Here is a 24,672-nt window from a genome sequence, read left to right on the forward strand (position 1 = left end):
ACCTTGTTTCAGACTCGAGGTGTTTTTAAATCTCACTTTTATCAGACACGAGGACAAGAACATTAAGTCATTTTATGTCTTGTTTTCTATATTATAAGTTGAGTAAGTATTTCAGGAAAGGGCACAAAACTCTCAAAAAGAGATTATGCTTCTGTCTCATTGTAAACTTTTCTAAACTTTTCCATTTTTAAAGCATGTTGAAAGTCAAAATCCATTGTCGATAGGTGGGAGGAGCCGCTGACTTCCAGTTCTTGAGAATGAGTTGTATTAAAGTTACCAAGGCTACACTTACAGCCTGCAGTGTGGTTAGTGTGACCGATTCTGGAAAACACCTAAAAAGTGCTGTTAAAGGGTTTGGGTCCATTGGTAGAGAGAAGTTAAAACACCTAAACACTCCCCAAGACAATTTTGGACACGGACAAAAAAAAAGTGCCGTGAAGTTGCTGGTTCGGTTGCACAATGAAGGCAAAATCAGAAAATATTTTGTTAAGTTTAGTCATGGACCAGTGAGTTATGCACTACCTTGAACTGAATGAGAGTGTGCCCAGCATTAAAGGGATAATCTTAAGTTTATCAAGCGACGAGAATACTTTTTGTGGGCAAAAAATAAATAAATAACGACTTTATTTCAACTATTCGTTTCCTTCTCTGTGGGCCTCGAGTCAGTTCACTAGTGTAATAGCGTACGCTTCTGTTGTTATACGTTACACGCATCACAGACATGACCAGCGTCGGCCAATAGTGACCAGCGTCGGCCACACGCAATCACACTACGTTAACTGACTCGAGGCCCACAGAGAAGGAAATGAATAGTTGAAATAAAGTCGTTATTTTGGGGTTTTTTCCGCACAAAAAGTATTCTCGTCGCTTGATACACTTAAGATTGAGCCACTGTAGTCACTTGGACTAATTTAACGATATCTTTAATAACTTTTAGGGGCTGGGAAGTTTCAATCCCTTAGAAGCCTATGGAGGAGTGATCCAGCTCTCAGATTTAATCAAAAATATCTTAATTCGTGTTGCGAAGATGAACGAAGGTCTTACGAGGTTGGAACAACATGAGGGAGAGTAATTACTGACAGAAATCTCATTTTTGGGTGAACTATCCCTTTAATTGATGATGAATGTGTCATATTAAAGAGAGAGGGAGACATCTCCAAGATATGAATAGAGACTTAATTGACAGAATTATGGCTAATGTTGGCTTTAATCAAGTCAGGATGTTTACAGTTCACCTGGACTAATTAAAACCATTGCTAACAACCTTGAATGGAAGGTTTAATTATGACATCTGAAGGGAAGAAGCATCACAAATCTGTTTATAGTTACAAAATACACTTAAGTTGGTCAGTGAAAACATTGGAAATATTTTCTCTGTACTTTTGTCAGTTAAATAAAGGTTAAAGAATGAACAAATCACAGATGCTTGATTTCCCAACCTTTTAGGAAATGGGGTTATACAATACTTTAATAAAGAACAGTCATGTGGGAATGGAAGAAATGGTCAAGAATGAAATGGGTAATTCAAGAATATATCTGATGGATATGAGAAAAAAATGAGTATTTCCTTTCTATTTGAATATATTTTAAAATATAATGTATTCCTGTAATCAAAGCTGAATTTGCAGCATCATTACTCCAGTCTTCAGTGTCACATTTCCTTCAGAAATCACTATACACATGTTGCATGTGATGTTGGGTAAAGGGGCTTGACGTGTTTTCCTGAATGTGTTCAGGTCTGGGTTTTGTGCCGGCCAGTCAAGATCTTCCTCACAGATTCTCAAAATCATATCTAATTATCACACACACACACACACACACACACACACACACACACACACACACACACACACACACACAAAGCAAAAAAAAAAAAAAAACATTCATTGACCGGTAGTGTATATTGTTACAAAATATTTCTCCTTTAAATAAATGCTGTTCTTTTTTTTTTTTTTTTTTACTTTTTATTCATCAAAGAATCCTGGAAAAAATATCACAGGTTATAAAAAAAAGAATATTAAGTAGCACAATGATTTCTGAAGGATTATGTTGTGACACTGAAGTAATTGTGCTAAAAATTCAGCTTTGCATCACAGAAATAAATTATATTTGAAAGTATATTCAAATAGAAAACCATTATTTTAAATTGTAATAATATTTCACTATACTACTGTTACTACTATATATATATATATATATATATATATATATATATATATATATACATACACATATATATACACATATATATACAGTGCTCGAAGTGGGGCGGTACCGGCACTTCTGCACTTTACTCTTAGGCGTACCTGCACTTTTTCTTGTACTGCTACTTCTCGCATGTAGCCGGTACTCTACCACTGACAGAAAAAGCGTCAGTGTCAAGCCCGTTTCACATATACTCAGTTTGCAGTGCGTATGTGGTGCATATTTTTTCCGCACCCGTATTAACAGGTTAGAGCGTTCACACTGCACGCGGATGCGATCCGTTCCAGAAGCGGTGTGTAGCCTATAAAGCAGTGCAGAGATCGTTTCCACACCGAGTTTATTTCTGCTGTGCTGCACGTGCTGAATTAAAGTTACAGCGCATGGTTCGTGGTCAAAATGAACACAGATTGACATGAAAATATAATAATCTTACCATAAATGCATTTAATTAAATAAAAAGTATAGTATCTCACCATAAATGTATTTTTGGACTTGCAGCAGTTCCGTTTTCTCTCTCTCTCTCTCTCACACACACACACACACACACACACACACACACACACACACACACACACACACACACACACACACACACACACACACGACTTGTTTAAATACATTTATTTTGTTAATAAATAACAATAAATTGTTGTTGCACCAGCAATATCTCCAAGTTTTGTTTTTCACAGTAGAAAAATTTTATGATTTGCCAGTGCAAGAGAGTACCGGCACCTTTTTTCCCCCACTTCAAGCACTGTATATATATATATATATATATATATATATATATATATATATATATATATATATATATATATATACAATTCCTAATCTTTCAGTTATATTAGTGCTCTTGATTCTTACGATTTTATTTAGGTGACTAAATAAACAACGATGCTGTATCGCTGCGTTTGATTGGTCGATCTTGGCTTGACGTCAGATCCTGTTTATGCGGGCCAATGGCGGCACAGGAAGTGACCACAGAGAGCGTTGTTCGGCTGTAATGAATACGCTCTCATTCATATTTTCTCTCAGCAGGGAGATTTTTATTGTATGTGCATTTACTTTTTGCAGGGATAATCGCTATCCCGCAACCGGGATAATAAGGGATCGACTCCGACGTGGAAACAGCGGTTAAGCGTCGTTATGTATCGCGGTTCTAGGCCGCACAGAGGCAGTTATCATCCTCCGCCGTCTCGCGGTTTCGGGCCTCGTCCCGGACCCGGACCAGGCCATCCTTCAGACCGGGGACACCACGCTCCTCCGGACACGTACCGGCGATCTTCCCCGCGGAGGAGATACTCCCCTGGCGCAAGAGATCCGCCCGATGAATATAGAGGAGCGCGACCACAAAGAGGCTATGGGGTATGAAGAGAAACTAATCACTGCAGTAATGTAACTTACTGTGGTAGTGCCTTGTTTTACACCGACAACACACTAAAAAGTGGCCGTTTTTCTACCATGTTTTTTCAGATTTAGATTACGGTAACGTTAACATCATGTGGTTCTGTGGAGTAAGTTACCACGTTTATACCGTAAATAGTTTGGAAAATGGAAATAAAGTACTATCGTAGTGCCCTCTCATTCCGTTACATGTCGTGTACCAATAAAAAACTACGTTGGTGCCATGCATGCGGTTATAGACCGAATGCAATGATATTTTTTGAAGTGTCAGATAAACACTATGGTATTATTATACCACCGTGATATTGACATCTGATATCAGTATTGTACCATGGTAAAACTGCATGTGTGCCTTGCTTCTTGACAGCAGTCAGAGCCTATCGTTAATTTAATAATTATGTTTAGTAGAGTGTGGTTTTTTTTTGGTTAATTTGAATTTTTCCATGTATGAGTTATCTTTTTCCTAAACAGAGGTACAGTCCATCGCCTCCTCGTGGTGGTCTCCCCGCTGATCACAGTCTGGTCATAACTGTGGGCAATGAGCTGAACCATCCATCAGGCTATAAAGGGGCAGATGCTCCTTATGTCCGGTAAGAAATGCAACCTAGTGATAGAACTATATGTTGACTGCTAACGCTGGAATACACTAAATGCACTAAAAACCCTAATCGATTTTAAAACACTAGGGGTCATTCCATGTCAAATCTACCAAATTTCGAAAACTTCCCCAGCTCAAATTTTTGATTTTATTAATATTTTTTCCCCAAAGAAATATTCAAACGTGTCATAAAATAATCCCATGCAAATTGTGTCATATATTCCAAGTGTTCTGAAGGTGTACGTAGGGTTTGATGAGAAACAAACTGAAAATATAATATATTAAGTGAAACTCTTGACCTCGCCGTTAGAGTCCTGTACATACTTGCGTGTGCGCGCAGCAGTTCACGCCAGTGCGCCCAGGAATTTAAAAACATTTTTTTTTACATTGACCGGATTTCAGCTATAATAAATTAATAAAACAAGGCCTACAGTATAAACCTCAGAAGAGTATGTGTATGTATTTATCTCTGTTGTGCTCAGGTCGTCACAGTCAGAATAACAGTTATTGCGTGACCGTTAAGAGCAAATAATGTAGGCTATAGGCCAATATACCAAAGTCAATGTATAATTCTTTTCTTTTTGTATTGGCATTTAATTTAGATTTAATTTACAGCTAATTTAATCATTTAAATATTGATGCATTTTATTTATAATACATTTTTTAGCACTTGGGTATGCCAAGGTATGGCTGCCTGTGCGGCACAAACGGCTTACTTTTTTTGTTTTGTTTTTTGTGGAGAGCGAGCGCTGTGTCTATAACAAGCTGGGGGTTTTGTCACCCTGTGATCACCTGGAATTTTAAGACCCGCTGAGGATGCAGTTTGTAGCATGTTATCCACCACTGCATCATCCCGAAGGACCTCCATGCACCTTCCTAGCAGTTCGACACACTCAAACACTGTTTTTGGTATCCTACAAACTCCAGGTCACGACTCGAGCATTGCTTCACAACAGGGGAGGCCATTGTAGGTTTTAGCTTTCATTGCTTGCTTGAGCGGCCTCCAATCTTAGATCTTGTATGTCCTCTCACACTTTGGTCATCCTTAAGCTGCTCCAGTGTTTGGACGATTTCTCTGTAGGCTCTACACACACGTTTGATAGCTATTGTTCGTATGCACCATCTTCTTGGACATATGGCCAGGAATGTAACTATTAGTGATGGCGAGATGAAGCTTCATAAAGCATTGAAGCGTTCCATCCAATTGGTTCACTCATGTGCCGAAGCTTTATGGTGCTTCATTTGGTCTATTGTGCCATCAAGTGGACAATAAATGTAAAACGTGCAGTGTGATTATAATGACATCGCATGGTTCCATCGCAAAAAAAAGAAGCTTGAATAAATCGCTAACAAACTCGCAAAGTCCCAAGTCCACAAAATGTGAGGGGGAATCCATTGCATTTTGCTGGCCCTTATATTTCAAATAGACCGCCAAACCGCGAACCACTTCCTGAAGCAGTCACGTGGTACAGGCGGCTCGCGAGGCTTCAAACGTCACCACATACGTCACCGACACAAGCCTCGATACGCACTTCACAGAAATCATCCCGGATTACTCGACACACGCTTTGAAGCCTCGATATGGGAGGACACATCACTAGTAACTATCTCATCGCAGCCAAACATGCACTCATAGATTCTTGCGCATTGCTGATTCACGGATTACCACAGCAACATCCTGAACAAAGTCCATTGAGTCTGTGATGAGACCCACCTCAGCGCAGTCTCCTGAAGAACTAGGTCAAGAGAATGGTTGGCACAGTGGATGAAGAGGGACTCTCGGCATGTTTTTCTAAGCCATGAACAAACAAAAACTGTCCTTTTTTTTATTTTCATTAGCTTCAAAACATGCCTTTCTGTGTCTTGTGTTTGGCAGGCGACAGATAAAATGCCAGTAACTGGGGTGTTTTGTAGAGTAGGTTTTTTTGTGTTTTTTTTTAATGGCATCACAATAAAGTTTAGAGTTTTCATACTCGTTGAATTTTTCTGTGGCTTTCCGCCAGTTTGTAAAACCTCCCTTGACAAACCTGCTGTCAAACTTTACACTTCATTGATGAGACGATCTCCACTGCTTTCACACAGCTGAAACATACAACGTGATCCCCTTCCTCGATATAATGCCAGCCACTTCCATTTAAAAAAAAAAAAAAACAGTTTGCATTGAATGAACGAGAAAACATCTCTTTTCCAAACTGCCGCCTTGGAAAAATGAAGTTGGTTGGTTGTTGTGGAGGGGTTTCCCCGAAAAAGTCAGAAATGCAATTTTGCGACATTTGGACTTTTGTGATTGTGTTAACGGTTGATCTTCACTGATATATTGGTAGGTCTACCAGTTAAATCAGTTTACTTTAGCAATCTTTATTGCATTATATGCCAACAGTGACTGTTCAAATATGCGGAAAAGCACTTGTATTTTTTGCCCTAAGTTTCCTTGCCTGTAACTCAAGAAGTATAAGAGATATCTTAATATTCTTTTATAAAAAAATTTTAACAGATAGTTCAGTGTGGTTCAATCCTAGAGATATGGAGATCTAAATGTCGCTCCATGAGTAAATTGTACACATGTTCAGTGGCCAAAAACCAAATGTGGTTCACTTTGCATACAGCTGATATTTTTTTCTTTTAAAGATAAACATCTGAACAACAAATCTTTTTGAAACCATAAAAAAAAAAATTCTATCAACACAATTGCATAAAACATGCTTGTCTGAGTGCCATAAATATTGTTTTTCTGCATGTCTGTCACTTAAAACGTATTAGATATCTAAGTATGATTTTATATTATGGTTTTCTTTTGAAATCTTCATTTTAAAGACAAGTATAAGTGTTTTTTTTTTTTTTTTTTACCATTATAAATGTTGTAAAATGTAAAAATTTGAACATGAAGTCGCATTGGGATCCCCAGTCTCAAACCATATAGGACCTTAAAAAAGATTCCAAAAGAAAAGTTTAGTAATGAGAATCTACTAGAAGGATATTAAGTAGGGATGCACCGATATGAACATTTTGGCCGATACCGATAACCGATAATTCTTTACATTTGAAAGCCGATAACCGATATTTTGGCCGATAAATCTAAATTAAAATTTTTATATGCTTTGATAGCCTGTATACATAAACAAAAGGCTCACCATTAAAAGCCTTGTCTCAAACACTTTTAACATAAATCAAACATATACAATACAGTATAGCCTAGTTTGAACCAGTGTAAGATTCCTTAACTTTTAAAATTAATTTTACACTCCTATGGGCAACTTTCTTTATTAAAAAAATGGTAACACTTTATAATAAGGTTTAATTTTGTTAGCATTAGTTAGCATGAACCAACAATTTTATAAGACATTTTTAAGAAAGTTGTATCTGTTAACATTAGTCAATGCACTGTGAACTAACATGAACACACATATTTTATTAACTACTATAACAAAGGCTATTGCTCTCTGTTAGTTAATGCATTAACAAATGAGACCTTATTGTAAAGTGTTATCAAAAAATCTATTGCCTAACAAAAAATAAAATACCTAAATAATGCAAACAAGTCATTGGATAACATTGGGCTGCATATAAAGAAACAAAATGGATCAATAAAATGGAATCGCCTCTGCACGGACATTAAGGAAATTATTTTTATCAAACCATATCATTGATGAAAATAATACGAGAACAAAATAATGGTAGTTATTAATTATAACACAATGTTTTTGAAAAAAATAGACATTTTTAATATTACAGTGATATTAAACATCTTTAATAGCTTAGTTACTGTTTCAAATGACATTGCTGTGTGAGCTGCACGCGCTGAAGCTGAAGAGAACGAACGTTAAACCAAATCGCTTTGCTAGAAGGTTAATCAACTCAACGGTTGCTGAAGAATGCAAACCCAAATAATTTACAAATTTATTACAATAGTGAATACAATTATAATTATATGACAGTCCCAATCATAGCTTTTAATGTTTTGCATTGTTGTTTAATCTGATGCTGAAGAGAACGAGCACCGGGAAACTGAAGAACTTTTCTAGCAGGTTGTTTAAATCCACGAAACGCATCATATGTGAGATTAATCAGATATTTATTTTACATCAACCTTATATTACGACTTATCTGCAAAAAATGACGTGAATGCCTAATCGAACTTGTGCTGGTCATAATGTTGTAGTAGGCTAATCCCTGTTCTGGACGCGCTATTCCCACAACAACGCGCTGAAACGGCAACTAAACCCAGAGAATTCACAACGTTTTATTACAATAGTGTTCTCATTATAATGGCATGTATATGACAGTCCCAATTATAGTTATAAATGTGCATTGCTGTTTGAGCTGCGCGCACGCTAAATAGGCTATAAAGATGATCACCGGTAGCCTACAATGAAGCGCTACTGCTTCGTTCATTAACTCAACCAAACGCATCCTATATTAGATTAATCAGATATATATATACACAAAATAAACATATTACAACTTACAATGGCACAGAATGCTGCGAATGCTCAAGAGAACTTGACTATGCTTGTCATGAAGGCTTAACTCCATAGATGCGCTCTTTCCACCACAGCGCGCTCGTCGCGCTGAAACACTGGCGAACAAGAATTCACAACATTCTTTTACAGGCGTGTTTTTATTATAATGTTATGAAGCCTATGTGACAGATTTGTGCTGCACATGTTGCACGGAACTGTATCTTCCTTTTCGAAGTGAATCCAATCATTCAGAACCATCATGGCGAACAGCGGCATCTCTCAACTGAAGTAAATAATCTATTATCTATCGGCTTTGATATATCGGCCCAATTTTCTTATCGGATCGATAACGATAACATCAAAAAAGACCATTTATCGGCCGATATCGATATGTGGTCGATATATCGTGCATCCCTAATATTAAGATATCTTTAATACTTTGAGTTACACTCATGCACACTTTAGGAAAAGAATATTAAATCTGGGCATTGTACACTAAATGACAGTTCACTTAAAGGACGCAACTCGCACAGAAACATGCATTGACAAATGTAACCAATATGTATTCTAACATCAGCTCAAAATACCAAACAAGTTTGATTTCCTCCAACTGAATGGAGTCTGAAGCTAGAAAAAATTAAGTCAGGCTGGCCATTATCTGCACAGCAAATGGGTTAAAAGAAACCTGGGAAAAAGTCATGTAGTGTATTCCAACTGTTCTTTGCCCGTTTTGAGAATGAAAACTGTCAATTAATAGAAGTGTTTGAAAATCTTCCAACAGTCTTTTCAATATTGCACATTTTGTGTTGTCAAATTTGTAAATAATGTTTTAAGAAAATGTAATTTCAACAGGGTTTTCCCTCTTAGCAATTAAATTGTATGTTGTATTTCAAACCCTACTCTCCAAGTATCGGCAACGCCATCGTGCTTACAAATTTTTTGATGCAAGTCTTTTTGTTCACATCATGCTAGAAGGTGATGGAGGTTTAAATCCATTTGGTCTTTTATTTTTTGTATTTTTTTTTAATACAACAATAATGCAACAAATTGAATTTCAGAAACAAATGGCCTTCCTGCCTATTTCAAAAGATAGAAAATGTTCTCTAATCAAACTCTAGTTCAGGGGTTCTCAACTCTGGACCTTGAGATAATTTTCCTGCAAACCCCTAATAAAACACACCTGAACAAGCTAATCAAGGTCTTCAGGTCCTTCTAGAAAGCTAAAGGCAGGTGAGTTTGATCAGGGTTGGAGCTAAACTCTGCAGGTAAAGCCTAATTCACACTACATGATTTTAAGCCCGATTTAAGCCCGATTTGCAAATCGTTGAGCTCGCCGACAGGTCAGGGTGTTATCGCGGGGGATTAGCGGGCGATGAACGCTCGCCAATCTGTTAGTATGAAAGAGCCAACAACGCATCAAAGACGCTCGCAGACGCCTCGCAGTCGCGTCGCCGAGCCTAGAAAAATATCTAGCATGCTAGATATCCAGAGCTGTCGCACGACTCAACCTCACTGATGTCATGAGCAACAGCCAATCAGAGCAAGGCATGGGTTGAGGTCATCGGGTAAATACGCGGGTAAATACACGATTTTTGCCGTCAGCCAAACATAAACATGCAGCTACATCTCCGATATAAACATGCTGTACTCACCTCCAACTCTCTCTGTAGCACAGACAATCCCTGCTGTTCGCTTATGCGGATCCACTCGCCCATACTCTTATTTTTGCTTTTTTTTCTCAGAGCAAAACATCGCGCAAACAGTTTGCAGCACTAGTTTATGTCTGACGTCCATATTCGCGGCCGTATTTGTGTTCTTCTTCGGCACGCATGCAGTTACGCCTCATGTCCGGTTCGCGTGATTTTTCGTGACAAAACGTGGTTTGTAGACAAGATAGAATCCTTGGGTGACAGAGTTGTTGTCAACTCGTGTAGTGCGTTACCTCCTGTTGCGGATCAATCACGTTGTGTCGTGTGGTGTGAACAGCTCAACAACTTGAACACTTCTGATTTCACAGAGAGCAAGTCATGTAGTGTGAACCCCACAGTTCAGCCCAACGTTTTAAAATCATGTAGTGTGAACTAGGCATAAGGGGATCTTGAGAGCCAGAGTTGCCCACCCCTGCCTTAAGGATAAGTGGTTTTACAATATTTAATACCACAGCGCTTGATGCAATCATGTGTAATTATGGAAATATGTTTACTTGAGCCCAAAGACTCAGTAGATATGAAATTGTTTGCTTTGTACTTCAGTTGCATTTTTATGATGTGATGATTTCTGTTGACAGAGATTATGGTGCTGGAGAATCACACTATAATAAGCCCTATTACTCTCCACGAAGGTCAAGCCATGATGGACACAGCGATAGGGGTTCGAGGAGGCGCAGTGTTAGTCGCGGCAGGAGCAGGGGCAGGAGTCGCAGTCCTGGCTACGCGCGCAGCAAAAGTCGACCGCGCAGCCGGAGTCGGAGCTACAGTCGCGGCAGGAGTCCCGAACGAGCAAAGAGCCGTGCACGTAGCAAGAGCAGAACCCGTGCGAGAAGCTACAGTAGAAGTAGAAGCAGAAGTGGAAGTCGTGGTCGGGATAAGAGTAGGGCCAGGAGTAGGGCAAGGAGCAAGAGCCGGCCACGAAGCCGCAGCCGAGAAAGGAGTCGAAGCAGGGCGACAAGCAGAGCAAGGAGTCGTGCTAGGAGCCGCAGTGTCAGTCGCAGTGGTAGCAGTAGCAGCAGCGGCTCCAGCAGGAGTCGTCACAGCAGCGTCAACAAGAGAGTCAAGTCAGGTAATTTTAGGGAGCAAGAGGAGGACTTTACTGAGCTTGAGAAGGCTCGGAGACGCAAGGAAATTCAGGATATGCTTGTGAAGCCGGCAAAGTCAATTTTGAAGAAAAGAATGGATTCCTCCGAGACTGATTCTCCCATGCTAGTGCAGGTAACTACCTCTCATTATGTCTTGGGAAATTATTGTTTGACATTGAAAATGTACAGGTCACATTTAAATCAAAAGCTGTTGTTTAATATTAATTCTTCACATCAGGTATTGCAGTCTCAATTTAAGAGACATAAGCCAGAAACATACTTCACATAAGACATGCATGATTTGAAAGCTTAAGTACTAGGGATGAACTGATATGTAAATTCTGGATGCTGATGATAATTTTCTTATGGCTGATAATAAAATAAATCTAGGGTAAAAATAAAATTCAAAAAACTAAAATAAGTCCTTTTAAATGCTACAAGTGAATCATGGTCACAACATTAACAATGCAGTATGAAAAATGGACATTCATTGGAGAATTATTTTTAATTATTTAAGTGAGTATTAAATGATGAAATAGATATGTGTATGAACAATTAAAAGTAGTCTCTAAACCAATATGGTACTGATATATTGTGGAGCATCTCTGCTGGAGACTCATAGTGGTGATGGTTACCTTCAAATATCTGTGGTTGACCTGAAAGAAAACAAGTTATGCTAATAGAAGCAAAAGCAAGTGTGCACTGCATTTTAATTTGTAGCTTGACACGTTTTGTTGTTGTGGTCTTTAGTTGGTCTGCAAAATTAAGAGGCGGTCATCCTACACCTTCATTGTATTCACTTCCAATTATGTATGTGAATGTGGGAGGCAGGAAACCAAGTTTGGTGAAATCTGCCCTGCAAAGTTGTATTGCATGAAGACATGTGACCAATAGAAGATTGATGTCATAGCTACGGATGTTAACCGATGACCGTTTGACCGAGGGTTAACCATATCAACGTTAACCGAGCAAAGTTGTCGGTAAAAAAAAAAAAAAGTGATCTCTAAATTAGGCTATTATAGACAGTGGACTAAACGCTACTACAGTTAGCCATCTCATTCCAAGATATTTTTGTGTGAAGTGAACAAATCCCTCACACTCAATTTTTCATAACTCGGCTGTTTGTACTTAATAAACCTATAAAATCATTTGGCACGAGGTCACAGTGTTTGGGTTCGCGCGCTCACAAGGTTTGCGAAAAGTAAAGGCTACAGGCGAAAACACTCGAGGTTAGACCCAGGGCAGACGACAGGATGAAGCGTGCAAAGAATAGTAGTGTGTGGGACCATTTCACCAAAAAGAATGACACAGATGTTAGTTGCAACTTGTGTTATGCAATGCTTAAATACAGTAGTTGCACATCATCTATGATGTATTGCCTGAAAACGCGACACCCGCACGCCTATTCGGGTGAGAAAGGTAGCCAAAGCCAACCTACCGTGTCATCTATGCTAGCTGGTAGGAAATGTGACAAACAGCGCTCGGAGACTATTACCAAAAAGATATGTGGAATTAGGGGTGTCGCAATATACCGGTATTAACGATAATCGTGATATTCAAAGCTTGAAATATCGACATCGTGTTAATTTAGAGTGTGACAATATACCGGTATTGGCGATAACCGCAATCTTTAAAATGAATAGGACTTTTATGATAACATGATACGTATACTCCAGCGCCAGTTGAGATGGCAGTATTGCACTCGCATCTATCAAAATAAGAAGACGCAGCGCGCGCCCGCGCAGGCACTCTGAGAAGAATGTTGTCTGAGTGAGAGAAAGTAAGTTCGCCAGTATGGGAGTTCTTCAACTTCAAAGAAAACAGCACATTAAAGGGGGTCGCACACCAGACGAGAAGCGCAGAGAATTCTTTAAAATTCGAACACATTATTTTCTAGGAGTTTACACACACCATAGACAGTAAAAGAAAGACACACACACACCGACGGCACCATTCAGCGTCTGTCCGCGGCGCCCAGCAATGGCTCGGATTTTCAGGTGAGATTCTCAATTCATTCAGTTAACGGGTGCGCTCTGACTGAGGTAAAGTGTTCAGACTGCAGACTTAGCAATTATTGTATTTAATTGTACAGCACAATCATATCATAGTAGCCTACAGACATTATCTTAATTTCATAATGTCCTTAAGCAGAACAATATTGCTGGCCATGAACTGAGAAAGTGCGCGTCTGGTGTGCTTCGCGCGGCGCAGAGCTACGCTTCTCGTCCGGTGTGCGACCCCCTTAAACCCAATCTTTAGAATGTGTAGCCATCAACCTTTTTACCCATCTCCGTGTCCATCATCCTGCGGATTACGCTATTTTACAGAGAGTAAATTGCGATTATTTTACTAGTCATGGAATGGGAAATGTGACTAACCTGTTAACAGCGGGTTTCTGTTTTCATATTTTTAAATAAAGGGTGATGATTAAATACTCTGTTTTCTTTGCTCGTCTTATTTTCGTATTTTTGTATTTGCACTTGTTTTGTTTTGTTCAAATCTGCGCGACTTGCACCGGCGCAACAACAGGTTTAAGAGCTTTTCAGTTATTCCGGAAACATTCAGACAGTGTTTCGCTCCAGTTTCAAACCAGATATACTTCACATGCTTGTCTTACTTTACAAAAAATTGCATTAAAATATTGAGAACACAAGAAGTAAAAATGCAAAAAAAGAAAAATTAAATAAAGTAAAAATTAATTTGACTGATTTGACATTTTTTCCCCCATGGTTTCTGTAGACCTTATGCACCAGAGAAACGTGGACGCCGTCATCTTTAGAATATTGTCTTTGAACTTTCCGTTTTTGCGGTCGCTCTGTATATTTCTAAGGCATCGCTGTCCAGGAGTAATTGGCTGGTGAAGTGGATTTACTTATTGTAGAGTTAACAAAAGTTATCATAAGCATTGAAATGTTTATCATAAGCATTGTAAAGCAGATGTCTTAACAAATGTCGACCGGGAATTTTTTACGAGCAGTTCATTCATACCTATGCAAGATCGCTGTGAAAATACAGACCGGAAGTCAAAAGACAACGAGCGCAGCGCTGAAAAGGGGCGGGGCTACATAAGGTCTATAGATATCGCGATATATCGATATTGTGAATTACTTTGGCCACAATAACCGTGGTGTGAAAAATCTAACATCGTGACAGCCCTATGTGGAATGATTGAAAAAGAAATGCTGCCCCTTGACTTTGTAAGCGGTGAGGGCTTTCATTTTCTTAAATGAGCTGTGGCAATGTTTCAAATGAGCTTCTAACGCTAGACTAACGCCTTTATTTTCAACGCAATCACCTTGTACCCAAACCATTTCGAAACTAAGGAGCCATTTGTCCTCCTATTACATACAAGCTCCTCGCGCCGCGTTTGCGGGACTCATGTTTCGCGCTGTAGGGGATTTAAAAAAAGTGGCGTGAGTGGAAGGGTGGCGCCGTGTGTGTGTGAGAGAGAGAGTGAGCGGGAGGGAGAGCGGCAGAGAGATGCGATAGAGTTGCAAAATTGCAGGCGCTTCTCGAAATGGCTTTTATTTCAAACAGCGTAGCATATTTTAAAGTAATCGGTTAACCGGTTTCAACCGGCTAATGAGGCTCGGTGGTCGGTCAATAAAATTGAGTTTTCGCCATCCCTAGTCATAGCTTGACTTCTTAGCTGAATTAAAAGGAAGCAAACTATACATCTGCAGGATTGCAGTAAAGCGGAGTACATTGCTTATAATACATCCAAAACATAAAAATATTATGTTTTTTCGAAACTCACAGACTGTGGCATGTCTGCAAAAAATTTCCTTGTTTCAAAGTCTAGTGTGACCATGGCTTTAGTTGACATTAGGGCTGTAATCTCCCAGTCGACTAGTCGATTTATTGGTCGATGCATTCTGGCTCGACCAAAATTCTGATTGGTCGATTTTTGGCTGTTAATTTCGTCGGGTGGAAAGCACTAATTGCTAATGGGGGTGTTTTCAGAGCACCCATGTTTCACAGGTAGCAGTCTGTCTTCAGAACACCCCCCTTGTTTTCACTTTTTTGGATTAGCCCAACCCACTGGAGACAGATTAAAGAAAGAACTAGAAGGCCTTTGTCTGGTGTTTTGCTGAATATTTATTTAATTTTGAGCGTTTCATTTACAGTCAGTCCTCCGTCACCATCTCAAAGACATCGGCAGTGTGGCAGCATTTTACAAAAAAAGATAACGGAAAAAAAGTCAAATGCAAAGTTTGCAAGCAACAATTTGCATATCACAGCTCGACTACAAACATGGCATATCACCTAAAAATGGTAAGCTAGCTTGTCTGCGTTAGGGTGCCCCGTCTGTTTTGAGTAGGCTATATGAACATCAGAATATGCCACATGTTTTAGTCTAATATCTTAATCCTTTTATAACTGCAGGCGCAGCCGGCCGCAACGACGGTAGCTTTCCCCAGACCACGCTGGATGTTAAGCCTCCTCTATCATCCAAACGCAAAAATAACATCACGGAAGGAATTTACTTTTTTTATTAAAGTGGACATGCCTTGTGTGTTTAAGAGTAAAAGCTTTAAGTTAATAGTCTATTCGTGTCTCAGCCGCGAGGACATGCACAGAGCGGCTGCCATGATAGCGTCTGTCAGTTATTATAACATGACAAAAACAATTGTCTAAATTGTTGCATATTCCTCAACAGTTCTTGTGCTGATATCACTAGTTGACATAGTACTATTTTCGGAAATCATAGGCTATGATATTGCGCAGGTGCACGTGATGCAACGCTGTCAGAGCCGACAGAGTGCGTCATTTCAGTGCAAAATAATTAACGTTAGGTCAAAAACGATTTAATATACTGCAAATAGCCTCCTGGTTTATGTTTACTTATAATTCATTTAGGCGGACAAGGCTACCAAGTACTGCGCAGCTAATTAATCTAACGTTTTTTAATCTAAGCCCCCACAAGTCGATTTTTAGTCAATTTCAGGACTTCAGTCGACCAAAATTTTCTTTGGTTGATTACAGCCCTAGTTGACATTAAGTTGGCTTTACTCTTTGAAAGTAAAGAAAGATTTAATGATGATTCTTTAACCAATGTATTTCAGAATAGTGATTCTCCTCGAGGAAATCCAGACGGTGGTCTTTCACATGAGGCAGAACAGCTTCTCTGTGCACTTTCCAAAACCATGGATCCAGACTTGTTTGCATCCATGCTGGGGAAAACTTCTGATGGTAATGTTCTTGAAGAGCTGATTGGCAGACTCCAGCCAGGCGGAGAGGGTGGAAGTGACTTGCTCCTCGCTCACGAGAAAGGAAGACAGAAGACAGAACTCACAGAGTTGCTTGGAATGATAGCAGGGGTAGCCCATTCTCAAAGAAAGAGTCTTACAGATATTGAAGATGAAGAGAAATTTCTCTATGGAGATGAAGAGGGTGATGAGGTGAAACCTGCTAAGGAGGTTCCAGCAGATTCCAGCTTTCCAGACACAAGTTTCCCACAGTCTTGTGATATTCAGAGAAGAGAACATGGCTCTGCACCTTACACTTTTGGCCATACTGCAGAAAATGTGACGAGCCATTCGCAGAGAGACAAAAGGCATCGTTCTTCGGCCACACCTGAGATGCATGCCAAGGAAGAACCTGAGGACTTCCCACCTGGAGTTGGGCCACAGGATGTCAAGGTGAGAAAGGAGGTAGAGGAATATGAAAAGATACAAGATTTGCTGAAAACAATTGGCTTAGACCTGGGTGTGGCCGAAATAAGCAAGATGGCCGCCAGGACGCAAGAGCGCCTCCATGGTGCCACCCCTGCAAAGAAGACACCAGCTGGCCGGCAGTCAGATAGAAAGCACCGGAGCCGTAGTAGGAGTTACAGCAGCAGCAGTAGAAGCAGAAGCAGCAGGAGCTCCAGCCGGAGTCGGAGTAGCAGCCGAAGCAGAAGCAGGGAAAGCCGAAGCCGAAGTAGCAGTTTCAATCGCACTTCAAAACAGAGCCGGAAAAAGCAAGTTTCCCCAGAACAAAGATCTACACGCTCACATAGTCAGAACAAGAAAGAGACTCAACCTGCCGTCACAGAAAGCAGATGGCCTACGACACCCACTGTGGCTTCTGGGACACAGGCATATCCTTCCCAACCCAGCCTCCCGGCACATCAAGTGCCCCCATACCCGCCCCCACGGGGAGTAATGCCACCTGACTTCCCTCCACACGGTTACGATGCATATGGCAATTATGTTCCATATATGCCCCCGGGATGGCCGATGTACCCACCTCCAGGTATGCCCGTACCTCCTCCCAGTCCAATGGATCCCTACAGCCTACCTACCTTTGAGCGACCCTTTCTCAAAGTGATTAAAGCTGGGACAAGTGAGAGTAAAAACGACAATAAAAAAGGTTAGTGACCTTCAAAATTAGTCACCTTCATTTATGTATAGCGCTTTTAACAATACAGATTGTACTCAGCCTCCTCACGAGGAGTTGTTTGAATGAGTAGTTCATAGTCAAATTCAAATACTGACATTATGTATTCATCCTCATGCCATTCCAAACCGTATGTTGTTCTGGGGTCAAGAAGACTGTGACCAAATGGTTGCATTTTGTGGGCTTTTTTGTGAGTAAATTTTGTTAGAGGTTGGACTGGTGCAACCACCACATTGCCCAACTAATAAGAACTTTTATGTTGCATATGAAAAAGATCAAATGGCAAACAAAAGCGGAACAAAACCTCACTACTCGTTTGAGTTGCGCAGCGCAGGCAGTTTATCAGCTCAGATCAATAATACCGCTTTTCCACCAAAAAAGAACTGGTTCGGAACTGGTGCTGGTTCAATGTTGGTTCGGAGTTGGTTCAACTTGCGAACCTTCTCAGAACCTGTTTGTTTTTCCACTGACTAGAGCGCCCAGCGAACAACGTAGTTACGTCACTGTGTACGTCGCTATACGTCTTAGCTAGAAACGCTTGCAAACCTACAACATTACTTTGGGATTATCTCTAACTCGTGAACCGAAAAGGCTTTAAAAACAATTGAAATATGTAAGTCTTTTAACCTTTTCCTTTGGTATGTAATGTTTTCTGATTAGTTATGTACCCCTGTCTTGTGTATTTTTTTTTTTGTTCCATTTATTTGTTCTATATTGTGACTGTTTTCTTCTTTGCTTACATGATGTTTTAAATAAAAAAAAACTAGAAACGCTTGCGCCAACTTCAAGCATAACAATTACAATGGCGGACTACATCGTGTTTCTGAAAATGTTTCTCCTGGCTTTGCGATCCTATATTTTGATCAGAAAAGATGTTTAGAGCACATCTAAACCCGCCCCCAGCCCCCGACGTAAGCATGACGTGGTAAAAGAACGGTTCTAGTCCAGCAAAGAGTTGGTGCCGCTTTGGAACCAGTTTTCCTGTCCGAGAACCGGTTCTTTGGCTGTCGAAACACAAAGAACTGGTGGTTCGCGCGCTGGCACCGGCTCCGAACCGGCTCTCAAAATGCTTTGGTGGAAAAGGGGTATAACAGACCGTCCTGTGTAGTACCTGCGAGCTCAGAACAGTTACTTTCGGGACGATCTCGATCTTGCGACACTGTTACTACACACCGCTGGGAGAGCCAGTGAGAAAGCGTTTGAATCTGACCAAGAATTGTCTGTTATGAACCATATTAGATCAAACAGTGCTGACCAGGAGAACCATTGTGCCATGAACAAACAAGTTATAGAAGGCTTTTCAGTCCACAAATCACCAACATTCATCATGGATTTAATGTAGCAATGCAACCATGGTATTGTGTCAGAAACAGTCTAATGTATACATTATTCATTTCATGGTTCGTACCACTTTTTGAGAATGAAATGCAAGTACTTCTCAAGGACTTTCAAGTGCTTCACATTTTTTCCAGCACTTAAAAGCTTTAACCAAATATTACCTAATTTAAATGTAATTTTTAATGAGATGACCAAAAACTGCACGCAGTTAGTCATGCACTTGAATGGTTTAAAGTCATGTTAAAATACACACACAAAGGTATTGATACAAGGAATCGATTTTAATTTTATATCCGATTCCGAATTTTAATTCCCAACACTAAATGGTGGCAGTGATATCAAACCTGGCTCACCGTATTGAAGTGGCTTTTTTGTTTGTTTTCTAACAAGAATATGAGCAAGCTCTTTTTTTTTGGAGCTTTACAGAGACTGTCACAATGAATTATCAGGGCTCAACAATAGACCTTATTCAGAGGAGCGCCATGACGGGTATGAAAGTGAGGCTGTGAGGGAAAGTCTTGCCGTGTTTCCAATGGCATCTGCTGTAAAAAGCTGTACAAATTTCCTAGATTATGTACAGTTTTCCACAGCTTATATTGTTGTGAGTTTTTTGTCAACTGAAATTTCTTGGAAAGATATTTTTCCAGTGTTTCATGAGCAGAACAATCCAAAAACACATTAAATAACAGTACAGCCCATTGAAGAGATGCATGTCTGTCCCTCCCAGCCTCGCTTTCATTCCCATTAATAAACAAAGATGGTGCTGCTGTGAATACGGTCTATAGGGACTGCCCTGCCCGATGGCCTGGGCCCAATGTTAAAGATGTTATGGACAGTTGACTGAATTTTTTATCATTTACATGTGTATTTACGTCTTGCCAATTAAAACATTCAAGCCACTTTAAACAATTCAAACATAAGAGCACTCGAAAAAAACAACTAAATTTCGGTATTCATTATATTTCGCACGCGGAAAGCATGCAAGCAGAAATCACTCGCTGCTCTTGACGGAGTAATTTTTGTAGCTTTAAGGATTCATCCATATTTATTTTATACAGTGCAGACTATGCGCACACATCATATTTTGTAGTGGTGCCAGTGAAAATGTTTGGCAGGACAAGTAATAATGTGAACCACTGATCCGACTGGGCCAGAAGAAAAAATCCTTAGCATTTTAGCCCTGGTTATGGGGAAAAGCGAATGTCTCCTTTTGTGTTGCAGTCATGGTTTCAGAATAACATGTTGGTGAGCAAATTATGAGAGATTTTTGGGTGATTTAGACAGTTAAACTAACATGATTTGATGATCCTTTCAGCACCTTCTAAATTGGATGCTGTGGCCTCTAAAGCCATCACCACTGACATTAAGATGAAAGAAATGGAAGATAAGAATACTGCCAGCGAAAAACAAAAGGTAAATCCCATGAAATGTGAAGGAACTATTGCATTTGTAGGGTTGGGAATCAAGAACTGTTTCTTTGTTTTTTTTTTTTTTGACTTTCTTTGATCAAGTTGTTATACCTCATGATTAACATCTGGGTTTTTTGGGGTTTTTTTGCTGATGAATACATTTAAGGTCTAAATAAAATTCTATCTTCTAGGTCATGGAAGAGCTTGAAAAACTTAAAAAGGAAAAAGTAATGCGACATAAGAGAAAAGAAAATCTTTTAAAGGATGTGGAGACATTGAGAAAGCAGCAAGGTATTTCCCTCTAAGTGCAAATTGGAAGTGTTTTCTTTGTATAATAGAATGAGCCCATAAATATTATAGTGTTTATTTTGATCCTTAAGGGGAGCTCCTTCGAAAGAAGCGAAGGGAGAAGGATGGACACAAGGACCCTCTTCTTAAAGAGCTCGGTCAGCTGCAAGAGGATGCGATGGCCCAAATCTCTAAGTTGCGTGCTGAACAGAGAGAGGCAGATCAAAAACATGAAGAGCTGGTCAAAGTGGCACTTATTCTCGGTATAGACTACAAAGACTCAAAGATCTCTGGGGACTATGAGCAGCAGCCCCCTCTTTGTAAGAGGGATTCAACCAGAAGCCCAGAGAAGTCAGGGGCCAAAACCAGCACCTCATACACTAAGGTAGAGTTGCTAATTCTGTTATAGGAAAGGTACTTGCACTTGATTGGCCTTTTCATAGTCAAGTCTGATGGTGTGTTCAAATGCACATGAACGCCACCACAAAGTCGTAAATACAAGTGGGAAGCTTTGTATTTTCTTTGAGTCCCGGGGTCTGTCCTTCGTACCTTGCTTAATACATCTGAGGTGATTTGACAGATGCCAGATCTTCTAATCGTGATAACTGATCTCTGGCTAACTTGGTTCTTCAAACAAATTTGCGGATTTGATTTAAATATCTGTAATAAGTTGTCTGAGATTACTGCGTGTTCTGGTCATTAGTAAGGGCAGATATATCGATACTCAAAGCCATGATCAGCAATGCAGTGATTAGCTGGCGACAGCAACGTAATGACATCATATTAAAACATCACACACCTGACGAAAAGCTTGCCAAATTTCTAGACCTTTTTAAGGAAACAGCCAAGCCACCAAATGACATAAGTTATAATAGATAAATTAACGTTTTCTGTTTGTTACATGATTCCCAATTATTTCCGTTATTTCATGATTTCTAATATTTGTACAGGCTTTACATTTTTGATGTAATCAACAATTTAATTAACAAATTAATTTTACCTGTGAAGCAGATTTGTTTTGTGACTGCAGTAATGAGTCTAAGGGTCAAGAACATTTTTCTTATGGCACAGCAGACAGCATTTTTTACTAAGTCATCTGCATCAAGCCACTCCCATAATATCTGTCACCGTTCAAAATAATGCACGGCATAGACTAACTGTACATTATGAGTATGAGTAAATCTGCCTGTCTCTATATTATGATACACAACATTATAAAATTGTTTGCAAATTAACTTTAAATTATTAGGCTATTTTAAATGATCATAGTCCCTGGTTTGTAAGGGTACTCTTGTAAGAAAGTAGCAGTAGATGGGACAGACTTTAAGTATCCCCTCCGCTTAAAGATGTGATCTAATCCTGTTTACATTAAATAAGCCTGTTCACGAGCAGGTTTGAGCTTATGGACCTGTTGTTATGACAACAACTCAAACCTAATAAGAACTTAATCCTTGATCATGTCAAATCATCAAAATTGAAATCCAGTTAATTGAGTAATCCATGTACGAAGAACAGGCCCCTGGTCTTTAGGAGTTGGGGATGTGTCAATACAGACTCAATACAGTTTACAGTAGCTTCTTAAAAGCAAAGCATACCTGAAGCGCATTCTTTGTTCTTTACTTTCTATAAGTGGAGTTTAAAAACCTTGCAGTATTTTTGTGTAGTTAATTAAGAGAAAGTACACTGCCATCTTGCTCCAATGAAAGTGGCTTGAGTACCTGATGTCATAAACATGACTTCTCAACTCGTAAATACAAACTTCCCAGGAGCAGTTGAACGCACCATTAGGCTGCCAATTCAAAAATGATCTCAAGTGGCATTTAATTCTTGACAGTGATTCCACAAAACATTTAAGTCATATTTGCAGTCAGGACATTTTTCCTCAAGTTTTAGCGCTAAAGAAGTGGTTCCCATCCCTGGTCCTAGCACTGCACATTTTTGATGTCTCCCTATTTTGAGGTCTTGGAGTCTCTACTAACGAGCTGATGAGTTGCATCATGTGTGTTTGATTAGAGAGATGTAAAATGTGCTGTGGTGGGGGTACTCCAGGACCAGGATTGGGAAACACTGCCCAAAAGAAATATATTTAAAAGAAAATATGTAAAATAATTAAACTAAAAAAAGCATTTAAAATAATGTTCACATGAGATGAAAGCTCCTGTCATATCAGTATCCTGTTCAAAGCTGTTTTACTTTACATAGAGCAGAGGTCTTCAATAGAGTGCCTAAGTTATGACGTCACTTTTTAGGCCAAAACGCGGAAGTGAGCTAGCATTTTAGCACTTCCGGTTCCCTCGCCCTAAAGTCTATGGGTTTTTTGAATGGGTTTTTGCTAAATCGCCTGAAATAAGGTCTGTGGTTAACAAAGCCTCTAAATATTTTCACGCTTTGATCTATGACATAAAACACACCAGTTAAAACCTGCTTGTGTTTTTTTTAAACTTTATTGTGTCTGCTTGTGGTTTTTTTAAACTTTATATAGGCTTCAAAATGTATACATTTTGGGATTAACTTGTAAAGATTATCTTGATAGACAAAACGTGTAAAGGCCACAACTCTTTGTTGAACACGGATCTTATTTTTTGCGATTTTCCAAAAGTCTATGGGGAAAATGCATAGCTTTTCGATCGAGGGAACCCATGCACCGCTAACTTCCGAGTTGTCCTAAAAAGTGAGGTCATAACTTATATCCCTTTTCCACCAAAGCGTTTTGAGAGCCGGTTCGGAGCCGGTGCCTGCGCGCGAACCAGTTCTTTGTGTTTCGACAGCCAAAGAACCGGTTCTCGGCCATGAAAACTGGTTCCAAAGCGGCACCAACTCTTTGCTGGACTAGAACCAGAGAACCGTTCTTTTACCACGTCATGCTTACGTCGGGGGCTGGGGGCGGGTTTAGATGTGTCCTAAACATCTTTTCTGACCGCAAAGCCAGGAGAAACATTTGCAGAAACACGATGTAGTCCGCCATTGTAATTGTTATGCTTGAAGTTGGCGCAAGCGTTTCTAGCTTTTTTTTTTAAATTTTTTATTGAAAACATTATGTAAGCAAAGAAGAAAACAGTCACAAAATAGAACAAATAAACGGAGAGAAAAAAAAGACAAGACAGGTGTACATAACTAATCAGAAAAGATTACATATCAAAGGAAAAGATTAAAAGACTTACATATTTCAATTGTTTTTAAAGCCTTCTTGGTTCACGAGTTAGAGATAATCCCAAAGTAATGTTGTACTTGCAAGCGTTTCTAGCTGAGACGTATGGCGACGTACACAGTGACGTAACGATGTCGTTCGCTGGGCGCTCTAGAAGTGGAAAAACAAACAGGTTCTGAGGAGGTTCGCAAGTTGAACCAACTCCGAACCAACTTTGAACCAGCACCAGTTCCGAACCCGTTCTTTTTTGGTGGAAAAGGGGTATTAGACACTCTATCCTGCTCCACTGTCCTGCAGAGTTTAGTGCTTACCCTAATCAAACTCACCTGAATCAGCTCATCAAGCTCTTCAGGATCACTTGAAAATACAAAGGCATGTGTGCTGAAGCAGGTTGCGATCCTGTCCTCTGCAGGACAGTGGCCTGATTTCATGAGGCCGAAATGTATTTGGTAATTGTTTTCACAGATGTTTTTTAGTCCAGTGGTTCTCAAACTTTTCCGGTCAAGTACCACCTTTGATCAAATCAAACCATCCAAATAGTAAATAGTAGTCACTGGGCAAATCTTTTTGAGTGCTAGGTTAAGGACTAGATAATGCCATATTTTGATTAAGATATTCCTGATTAATCATGCTGCATGCCTTTACAG

General features: G+C 39.7%; 1 protein-coding gene across 4 annotated transcripts in view; it reads left to right on the top strand.

Moving 5' to 3' along the window:
* Positions 1–3,143: 3,143 nt before the first annotated feature.
* Positions 3,144–24,672, top strand: part of znf318 (zinc finger protein 318) — a 28,768-nt gene continuing 7,239 nt past the window's right edge. For all 4 annotated transcript variants that reach the window (XR_013207852.1, XR_013207856.1, XM_077246926.1 and 1 more), the window contains exons 1-7: positions 3,144–3,570; positions 4,081–4,199; positions 10,955–11,594; positions 16,528–17,815; positions 20,496–20,593; positions 20,781–20,880; positions 20,970–21,262. Coding sequence is in view for 2 of the 4 variants with exons in the window: in XM_077246926.1 (XP_077103041.1) it covers positions 3,352–3,570; positions 4,081–4,199; positions 10,955–11,594; positions 16,528–17,815; positions 20,496–20,593; positions 20,781–20,880; positions 20,970–21,262 (2,757 nt within the window). In the remaining 2 variants the exon portion in view is untranslated. The remainder of the gene's footprint in view (positions 3,571–4,080; positions 4,200–10,954; positions 11,595–16,527; positions 17,816–20,495; positions 20,594–20,780; positions 20,881–20,969; positions 21,263–24,672) is intronic.

The sequence above is a fragment of the Siphateles boraxobius genome, unplaced genomic scaffold (assembly GCF_051911475.1).
Source record: "Siphateles boraxobius isolate OS27281-9 unplaced genomic scaffold, OSU_SipBor_1 104, whole genome shotgun sequence".
NCBI lineage: Eukaryota > Metazoa > Chordata > Actinopteri > Cypriniformes > Leuciscidae > Siphateles > Siphateles boraxobius.